Below are 10,526 nucleotides of genomic sequence, written 5' to 3' on the forward strand. Positions count from 1 at the left end.
TGTGTGACGCCGTCTGTCCTCCCCTCAGGACGGAGCTGCTGGGCTGCTACAGTGACCAGGACTTTCTGGCCAAGCTGCACTGTGTGCGGCAGGCCTTCGAGGTGGGTGTGGCCTGGGGGTTCCTCGGGGGTGGGAGGCAAGGGGTAGTCAGGCTGGCCATGGCTGTGTGGCATGTACGTGGCCTCCTGGCCAGGCCTGCTCCCACACTGGGCTCCTCTGTGGCAGGTGGACCACCTACCCGGCCTCTTCCGTGGCCCTCTCCGTGGGCTTTGAGGGACTGCCATGCCATGGCAGCTCACTCCCCTCCCTTCCTCCTTCCCTAGGGGCTTCTGGAAGACAAGAGTAACCAGCTTTTCTTCGGGAAAGTGGGCCGACAGATGGTGACAGGCCTGATGACCAAGGCTGAGAAGGTAGCGGGGGTGGGATAGGGGGGCAAATTATAAAATGCAAACCACAGAGGGTCCCCCTGAACCCCACCTGCCAGAGGGAACCCCTGTGCACAGGCTGATACACGTTCCTCCTCCTCCGTTCTGTAGACTCTGCAACCGTGGATATTGTTATTCCATTTCTAAGCCTTTGTGCCCTACTTACCATCCCGCAGTTGACTCTGGAGTGTGGCGGCATGTGCAGTCCGTCTCTCCATGCCGGCACTGGGAGGGGTTTTCCCCAACTGTGGAGTGTCCCATTGCGTGGAGAGCGCCACACGAGGCCTCCATTCCCTGATGGAGGGACACCTGGGCTGTCTGAGGTTCACCATCACAAACAACACTATATAATCTTCCTTCTACTGCTCTCTTGTGAGGTTTTCTGTGGGGCAGAGCCCTGGATATGACATTTCTGGGTCCTGGACATTTAGAAGCCCGGCAGATATTGCTAGTTTGCCCTCCAAAAGGCCTTCACAACTTACATCGCTGCCAGCAATATAAGGGTGTTTCCTTGCATCTCTGATTATTGATGAGGTTGCATAATTTTTTTGATGATTTGTTACTCGTCTTTTTTTTTTTTTTTTTTTGAGACAGAGTCTTGCTCTCTCACCCAGGCTGGAGTGCAGTGGCGCGATCTCAGCTCACTGCAAGCTCCGCCTCCCAGGTTCACGCCATTCTCCTGCCTCAGCCTCCCGAGTAGCTGGGATTACAGGCGCCCACCACCATGCCCGGCTAATTTTTTTGTATTTTTAGTAGAGACGGGGTTTCACCGTGTTAGCCAGGATGGTCTCGATCTCCTGACCTCGTGATCCACCCGCGTCGGCCTCCCAAAGTGCTGGGATTACAGGCGTGAGCCACCGTGCCCGGCTTTTTTTTTTTTTTTTTTTCTTTAACGGGTTTGAGCAAAGCTTTTGAACAGGTCGGACAGATGATTCTAAAACACACATCTGACCTCACTAGCCAGCTGCCTAGAACCCTCACTCGCGCCTGCTGCCCTTGGGGTGAAGGCCAATCTCTGTTTGGTGGTTTTTGTCCTGTCTGGCTGAAGGGCCTGCTTCTAGTGCACCAGACTTGCTGCCTGATCTGGGCTTTGCATATGCTGGTCTCTGCCCCAGGAACACTGTTGCTCAATCTTGTTTTTCTTTTTTTTTTGAGACAGGGTTTCACTCCTGCCACCCAGTCTGGAGTGTAATGGCACGATCTTGGCTCACTGCAACCTCCACCTCCCGGGCTCAAGCGATCCTCCCACCTCAGCCTCCTGAGTAGCTGGGATTACAGGCATGTGTCACCGTGCCTGGCTAATTTTTGTATTTTTCATAGAGACAGGGTTTTGCTATGTTGCCCAGGCAGATGTGAAACTCCTGACCTCAGGTGATCCGCCCTCCTTGGCCTCCCAAACTGCTGGGATTATAGATGTGAGCCACCACACCTGTCTTAAATCTTTTTTTTTTTTTTAAACTTTATTATGAAATACACATAGGAGTATAAAAAATACAGGATTTGGCCGGGCACGGTGGCTCACACTTGTAATCCCAGCACTTGAGAGGCTGAGATGGGAGGATTGCTTGAGGCCAGGAGTTCAAGGCCGCAGTGAGCCATGATTGCACCACTGCTCTCCAGCCTGGCCAACAGAGTGAGACCCTGTCTCAAAAAAAAAACCACCCAAAAAGTATCTATGGGATTTTTTTTTTTTTTTTTTTGAGACAGAGACTTGCTGTGTTGTCTGGGCTGGAGTACAGTGGTGTGATCTCGACTCACTGCAATCTCCGCCTCCCAGGTTCAAGTGACTCTTCTGCCTTAGTCTCCCTCCCAAGTAGCTGGGATTACAGGTGTGTGCCACCACACCCAGCTAATTTTTGTATTTTTAGTAGAGACAGGGTTTCACCATGTTTGCCAGGCTGGTCTCGAACTCCTGACCTTAGGTTATCCACCCGCCTCAGCCTCCCAAAGTGCTGGGATTACAGGTGTGAGCCACCGCGCCCGGCCTATGTATAGGATTTAATGAACGACAACCTCTGTATAACCAGCACCCAGGTTAGGAAGTGGGACATAATACCAGTAACTGGAAGTCCCCCACACCACTTTTTCCTCTGTCCTCCTCCCTCCCCCTTCCTTGGTCACTTGTCATCTGAGTACCCTTCTCTGTCCCCAGGAGGTCATCACCTGACTCATCCCCTGAGGCCCGAGAGAACCCTTGGGCTCACCGTGGTGGTGTGGCCTCACTACCCTGCCTCCTGCTCATGGGCTGCCTTGCCCTTCCTCCCCCGTTATTCAGTTAGATCCATGAGGGCCAGTGTCAGAACTCTCCTGGCACAGATGTGTGCCCCATCCAGGGCCTGGCACAGAGTGGGTACTGCATCAGCACTCCTCGGATATTCTCCCGGCAGTGGCTGTTTACCTGGCGGTGAGCTCAGTGTGTACTCAATGGTTCTTCACTGCGGGGAGTTCGTTCGAGCCTCACTGCGATTTCTGCTTGGCAGATGAGGACACTGAGCCCAGGAAGGGAAGGGGCTTGTCCAGGGTACTGAGCATGTGAAGGGTAGACTGGATTTGAAGCCAGGTGAACCGGACCCAGCCTGAGCCCTTGACTTGGTCTCTGTGGGCCTCCCCAGGAAGCTGGGTGAGTGAGCAAGTGAAGGAGAGTTAAGGTGGGTGCCAGGGCCCCACCCTCTGGGGAGCTCCTCTATGCAACCTTCCCAGTATGGAACTTTGGTTTTATTAAGAAATGAGGCCGGGTGCAGAGGCTCACGCTTGTAATCCCAGCACTCTGGGAGGCCAAGGTGGGAGGATCACGAGGTCAGGAGATCAAGACCATCCTGGCTAGCACGGTGGAACCCCGTCTCTACTAAAAGTACAAAAAATTAGCCGGGCATGGTGGTGGGCACCTGTAGTCCCAGCTACTCGGGAGGCTGAGGCAGGAGAATGGCGTGAACTGGGGAGGCAGAGCTTGCAGTGAGCCAAGATCATGCCACTGCACTCCAGCCTGGGCGACCAAAAAAAAAAAAAGAAATGAAAGGCTGGGCGTAGTGGCTCATGCCTGTAATCCCAGCACTTTGGGAGGCCAAGGCAGGCGGATCACAAGGTCAGGAGTTCGAGACCATCCTGGCTAACACGGTGAAACCCCGTCTCTACTAAAAATACAAAAAAAAATTAGCCAGGTGTGGTGGCGGGCGCCTGTAGTCCTAGCTACTCGGGAGGCTAAGGCAGGAGAATGGCATGAACCCGGCAGGTGGAGCTTGCAGTGAGCCAGGATCGGGACACTGCATTCCAGCCTGGGCAACAGAGCAAGACTCTGTCTCAAAACAAAACAAAATAAAACAAAAAAAAGAAATGAAAGCCATTCAGCAGCACCTGAGCACCACAGCCTGCACCGAGCCCTGGGACTGGAGCAGTAACTGAGGTGACCCTATTAGGACTGGGGCCAGGCCCTGGCCTGGGAAGATGCTAGTCCTGTGGGAGGCACCCAGGCACTCGGGTCGTAGCATCAGGCCACTTGCTCAACTTGTTGTCAGTGGGGCGACCACAAAACCTCACTGCATATCAGTGTCCTCCTGTGGAAATGGGTGTGTCCTGGGGAGTTTATGCGATGACACAGGGCATGCTCAGGTGTCAAGGACAGCCCATATCTTTATCATTGCCACCTTTTACCGATGAGAAAACAGACTCCAGGCGGTTAAGGGATGGCCCAGGATCATCCTGGCAAATTCTCTTTAAAATGTAAAAACTTTTTAAAAATTTGGGGCCAGGCACAGTGGCTCTGCCTGTAATCTTAGCACTTTGGGAGGCCAAGGTGGGCAGATCACCTGAGGTCCAGACCAGCCTGGCCAACACGGTGAAACCCCTTCTCTACTAAAAATACAAAAATTAGCCAGGTGTGATGGCAGGCACCTATAATCCCAGCTACTTGGGAGGCTGAGGCAGGAGAATCACTTGAACCTGGGAGGCAGAGGCTGCAGTGAGCCAAGATCGCACCATTGCATTCCAGCTGGGGTGACAGACAGAGACTTTAAAAAAAAAAATGTTGGGGGCAATGGCTCACGCCTGTAATCCCAGCACTTTGGGAGGCTGAGGCGGGCAGATCACGAGGTCAGATCAAGACCATCCTGGCTAACACAGTGAAACCCTGTCTCTACTAAAAATACAAAAAAATTAGCTAGGCGTAGCCGGGCACGGTGGCTCACGCCTGTAATCCTAGCACTTTCGGAGGCCGAGGTGGGCGGATCACGAGGTCAAGAGATCGAGACCATCCTGGCCAACATGGTGAAACCCCGTCTCTACTGAAAATACAAAAATTAGGCTGGGCGTGGTGGCTCACGCTTGTAATCCCAGCACTTTGGGAGGCCGAGGCGGGCGGATCACGAGGTCAGGAGATCGAGACCACGGTGAAACCCCGTCTCTACTAAAAATACAAAAAATTAGCCGGGCGTGGTGGCGGGCGCCTGTAGTCCCAGCTACTCGGAGAGGCTGAGGCAGGAGAATGGCGTGAACCCGGGAGGCGGAGCTTGCAGTGAGCCGAGATCATGCCACCGCACTCCAGCCTGGGTGACAGAGCGAGACTCTGTCTCAAAAAAAAAAAAAGAAAATACAAAAATTAGCTGGGTGTGGTGGCACACACCTGTAGTCCCAGCTACTCGGGAGGGAGGCTGAGGCAAGAGAATTGCTTGAATCCAGGAGGTGGAGGTTGCAGTGAGCCGAGATCATGCCACTGCACTCCAGCCTGCCAATAGAGCGAGACTCTGTCTCAAAAAAAAAAAGAAAAAAAAATTAGCCGGGCGTGGTGGCAGGCACTTGTAGTCCCAGCTACTCGGGAGGGGGAGGCTGAGGCAGCAGAATGGCATGAACCCGGGAGGCAGAGCTTGCAGTGAGCTGAGATCGTGCCACTGCACTCCAGCCTAGGTGACAGAGCGAGACTCCATCTCAAAAAAAAAGAAAAAAAAAATCACGAGTTAATCCACACTGAGAACCGACCCTAACACCTAGTGTTTTTCTACATCCGTAAATGCAGACCCACATCTGAAAAGAGCGTCTCAAACCCCAGCTAACCCCCAGGGTCCCAGAGGGTGAAGGATGTGTGCCAAGAGCCTCCGTGCCGTGCAGCGGCGCTTTAAACGCTGTTTGTTGAATGCTTTGGCGCCGGACTGACTGTGTCACACACGAGCAACTGCCCTAGAAGAGCCTCATCAGGGTGGGGCCTTCTCCCCTTTCTGGGGAGACTCTGTGGGGCCTTCTCCCCTTTCCTGTTGAGGTCCAAGGTCACAGAGATTTGAACCTTCAGTTGCCTGACTCTAACCCTCACATTCTGTGTCCCTCCAAAGTGAGATCACACTGTCACACTGGGCACTCCTGGAAGGCAGCAGATGCTCAGCAGAGGAGCTGACTTGAGACCTGACTGGGTGCCCTGGTTCTCTGGAGAAGCACGCTGTGCTGAGTAGGAGACACTTCTCTGCCGCGTTTTCTCTGTGCCTGCTGCGTGGGGATGGGCCCCAGCCGTGCCTTGGCATGTCCCCCATCCATAGGCCAGCCTTTCCCTGTGGGTCTTGTCCAGTGACCAGGATGGGCTGTGCTTCTCCCCACAGAGCCCCAAAGGCTTCCTGGAGAGCTATGAGGAGATGCTGAGCTATGCCTTGCGGCCTGAGACCTGGGCCACAACACGGCTGGAGCTGGAGGGCCGAGGGGTGAGTTGCTTTGTGCTGAACCCCAACATCCCGGGCTCCCCTGCATCTGAGCAGCAAGGGGGTTCCTGTGCCAAGCTCTACCTCAGTTCCAAGGGGCTGAGATGGTCCCATCGCTACTCATAGCCCCCGGTTCCTGCCCTGCCCCAGGCCAAGGCCGAGGGAGGAATGGCCTCAGCTATACCCGTTGCACAGCAGAGCGGGGAAGACATGTCCCTGCCACGTGTGCTCATGCCCTGGACCCCAGCCTCAGTCTCCCCATCTGGAAAGTGGTCCCAAGGCTCTGGCAGTGCCCCCATGCATGAGCCTCCCGGGGGCACCCTCTGTAGGTGGTATGCATGAGCTTCTTCGACATCGTGCTGGACTTCATCCTCATGGACGCCTTCGAGGACCTGGAGAACCCCCCGGCCTCAGTGCTCGCCGTCCTGCGGAACCGCTGGCTGTCAGACAGCTTCAAGGAGACGGTGGGTTGCTGCCCCGCTCTCAGACCCATGCTTGCTCACATCAGCCCATGTGGTTGCCTGGCTCCGTCCCCTCTGTCCCTAGCACTGGCACCAGGGCTGGGCCCCCACCCCCTAGATCCGTGGCTGCCAGGCCTGGGAGACCAGAGTCTGCTCTAGAGAAGCCTCCAGGGTGCCCCATTGCTGCCTGGTGCCCCAGTTTAGAACCAACGTGGTGTGCGTTTTCTTCCTATTGTGTGGTTTCACTTCTGTGCTGGTATGAATTCGATTCCATTTTAATGCATCCTGTTAAATCAAGTTAAAAGAGGGGAAAGCAAAACCAAAAGGAAAAACAAGCACAGAGCGAGAGACAGCCCAGCACAGGACCCCCAGCAAGGCAAGCAGTGATGCTCCAGCAGCCAGGCTGTGCTGCCTGGGTCCAGGCTTCTGCGAGGCGGTTTACAGGTGGGAACCATTGCTCCCACAACCACCAAAGGAGGTGGGAGTGCTGTGTTGTGCCCCTTTACAGAAGAGGAGACTGAGGCTCAGAGAAGATCCAGCAGTAAGATTAGAGTCAAGATTCAAGTTTAGGTATGTCTGAGTCCAAAATCAGAGGAGGAAGCAGCAGAGCTTAGGCACCCGGCCCCATCTTCCTGCTTGGAGTGGGGTGAGCTGGGTTTAAGGGCTTGGTGCTGGGCTGGCAGAGGGTGAGGGGCTGTGGGCTAGGCCCATTTTGACACCCGGGGGACATCCTATTTTTGATGTAGGCCTTGGCCACTGCTTGCTGGTCAGTCCTGAAAGCCAAGAGGAGGCTGCTGATGGTGAGTGACTGGCAGGCCCAGGGGAGCACGAGCTGGGCTCTGAGGCAGCGTGGTGGGGAGCGGAGCAGTTGCAGGGCGGCTTGCTGAGCCACTTGGCCTTCACCACTCATGGCCCTGGCCCCCTTGTTCTGAGGTTACCTCTCCCTGTGCCGGGAGCTCCCCGGAGGCACGTGTAGACCCACTTCCTCTCCTCCCCAGGCCCAGCACAGAGCAGGTCACTGGGGAGGGGAACAGACACTCTAGGGTAGTGGCCACAGGGCTGGCAGCTGGCCTGGTGCATGCGTCTTGGTGGGGACAGGATACCCAGGAGCAAGCGGAGCACTGTCCCTCCTGCCCTTTCCCCACTCCAGTCAGGCCCCTGTAATCTCCGCTCCTAGGCAGCGACTGGCTGTGCTATCTGGGCTGTGGTTTGTCGTTCCCCTCTGCGGGCCAGGCTCTGTTGCCTAGCTGATAACCAGCTGCCGTGGCCACGTGCTCCAGGCACTTCCCGCGGAGCCACCATGGCCCCACCTCTTGCAGTTCTCACAGCGGCCCACGGTTACTCTGTCTGCAGAAGTTAAAATGGGCTTCGAAAGCTCGAGTCACTGCCCAGGGTCATCTAGCAGGAAAGTACATGAGCTGGGGCGACCTCTAAAGCCCAGCCCTTCATGCGACACCTGGGCCTGGTGCCCTCATCCTGCCTGGGCCCCAGCCTGGCCCCTCAGCCTTGTGCCCACCGCAGGTGCCTGACGGCTTCATCTCCCATTTCTACTCCGTATCGGAGCATGTGAGCCCTGTCCTAGCCTTCGGCTTCCTTGGACCCAAGCCTCAGCTTGCTGAAGTCTGTGCTTTCTTCAAGGTAAACAGAGAGCAGTTTTCGTTCTTTCCTGACCCCTGCCCTGGGCACAGGCGCCCTGGGAGGTGCCAGGAATGGGGTGAGGGCCTGGGCCTGCTCCCAGAGAAAGGGCAGAGCCAGACCCACGTGGGTCCAGAGGAAGCAGTGGGAGGAAGGAGCCTGGGGATGGAAAGGACGGGCAGGGGCTCTGGTGGTGGACAAGGGGACTTCGGGTGACCTGGGGGCACCATGGTGGGCAGTGGCCTGGGCCAGGCCTGACACCAGCCCCGCTCCCCCAGCACCAGATTGTGCAGTACCTGAGGGACATGTTCGACCTGGACAATGTGCGCTACACATCAGTGCCCGCGCTGGCAGACGACATCCTGCAGCTGTCCCGGCGCCGCAGCGAGATCTTGCTGGGGTACCTGGGGGTGCCCGCGGCCAGCAGCGCAGGCGTGAATGGGGCGCTGCCCCGAGAGAATGGGCCCCTGGGGGAGCTGCAGTAGAGGCGGCACGGGCTGCGGGGCAGCAGAGAGAAGGCTCCTCCTCCCTTCCCTGGGTTGGTATCTGACAGCTGTGGTGGCTGAGGGCTGTTGCCCCGACTTTGCCCCACCCCCATCATCTGGGAGTCCCCAAGGCCCAGAGGGGACATTTCCATGGAGAAGAATGGAACGGTTCCTGGGGGAGGCCAGGACCAGTGGGGCCTGTGGGAGAGAAAGGCAGTGAGAGAGGAGGGTGTTGTGGAGAATTGGGACAGGCAGAGCCGGGATGCCCCAGGTGGGGGACCCCAAAACCTCCCATCACCCCAGGGCTGCTGACAAGGGTGCTGGGAGGGTGGAGGTGAAGGATGGGGCCTAGAGCCCTGTGGTGAAGGTCACAGTGTCCTGAGCTAGAAGCCACCTGTGGCTGTATGGTCTCAGCATCCAGGCATCCAGCTGGCCTGTCCTGATGCCCTCCCCACCTCGGCCGCCTTCTCAGAGAGTTTGCAACTCCAGAGAAGGAGAGTGGGGCCACCTTAGTGGGCAGCAGGCCCGGGCCATCCAGAGGTGGGGCAGAGGTGGGCCTCCCACTCCTGTGCTCTCTTCTGGGCAGGGACTGGGCCCTTGACAAACCCAAGCACCAAACCAGGACACGGTCCTTTGACATTCCCTCGCCCTGCCAAAGATCGTCTTTTCTCCTCCCACCTCTGTCACCACCAAAGACGGGCGGAGGTGGGGCTGGGCCCTCCTGCCCCCGCCCATCCCCCTTCCATGAGCCCGGACCTCCCTGGGTGGTGCTAGGCTCTGAGCTGGGGGCTCGGACCAGGGATCGCTCAGGCCCCTGTCACCCGTGGGCCCGGGGACCACTTGGGGGAGGTCAGAGGATGTATGTGGCTGGACCAGCTTCCCCACCTTCATTAGGACAAGAAACTGCCCAGCACTTTGCCTTCAGTTCAACACACGAACGCTCCTGGGGCCTCATGGGGGCAGAGCCTCCCCTGGGCCTGCAGACAGAGTCCTGTTAGCAGCGATGTCCCCCCGCCACGGGGTCCTGTCATCCCAGCAGTGTCTTCTCAGTGTCTTCACCTGAGCAGGTGTCTATGGCCTCAACGCATTCTGCTGGGGCTCTGCCCTTTCCAGGTTGAGAGGCCTGCGGGAGAAACAGACTCCCCTCTTGGGTTTCCACACTCAGGAGTCAGAGGACTGGCTCCTGTGACCAGGGCCCGTCTCCCCTGAATGGGAAAGGGGTCTGGGGATGGGAGGGCGCACCACAGAGAGGAGATGATGCTGGGTGTGGCCCATCTTCTGTGGGCCCCTTCTCAGACACCAGATCCATGGGCACTAACCCGCCTCCCAGGCTGATGCCCGGAGGCAGCCCCCACGGCAGGAAGGACCCTGTGCTCCCCGCCCCCCCCATCCTGACATCCTGTTCTTTTGCACTTACCCTGTGCTGTGAATGTAACAGTGGGCTTTGGCCCCGCCCACTCTGATTTGCATTTTCATTTGTCTTTGTTTACACATCTGTGCACTGCCTGTAGCAGTCGATTGTCACAGCTTCGACTTTTGGATGGTAGAGTGTGTGCACTGACTGTGAGTCGAATAAACAATTGAGACGATTTCCTTCCACTTTGCCATGTTATTGGTTATGTGCATGGCTGTTTGCTTCTTGGGGCAGAGCAGGGCACCTGCTCTTTGGGGTGCCGTAGGTGAAGGTTCCAGGAGGACAAAGGTCAGGAGAAGCCTGCTGGGGGCTGTGATCCTACTTGGGGGCCACTTGGCTGCCTGACAGGGTCCAGCCATCCCTAGGCAGGGAGGGCCCCGGTGGTCAGCGGGGAAGGGTGGGGAGCGGCCAGTGCCACGCTGAGGGCCATGGAT

At 57.0% G+C, this 10,526-nt stretch overlaps 1 protein-coding gene across 1 annotated transcript; it reads left to right on the forward strand.

The window, feature by feature from the left end:
- Positions 1–27: 27 nt before the first annotated feature.
- On the forward strand, positions 28–10,277 carry MIGA2 (mitoguardin 2). The gene is made up of 7 exons (XM_032165363.2): positions 28–101; positions 324–410; positions 6,002–6,100; positions 6,427–6,561; positions 7,305–7,358; positions 8,080–8,196; positions 8,472–10,277. Exons 2-7 carry the CDS (start codon positions 378–380, stop codon positions 8,676–8,678), a joined length of 645 nt encoding a protein of 214 aa, XP_032021254.1. The 5' UTR covers positions 28–101; positions 324–377; the 3' UTR covers positions 8,679–10,277.
- The last annotated feature ends 249 nt before the right edge of the window (positions 10,278–10,526 follow it).

This window comes from Hylobates moloch, unplaced genomic scaffold (assembly GCF_009828535.3).
Source record: "Hylobates moloch isolate HMO894 unplaced genomic scaffold, HMol_V3 SCAFFOLD_10, whole genome shotgun sequence".
Lineage (NCBI taxonomy): Eukaryota > Metazoa > Chordata > Mammalia > Primates > Hylobatidae > Hylobates > Hylobates moloch.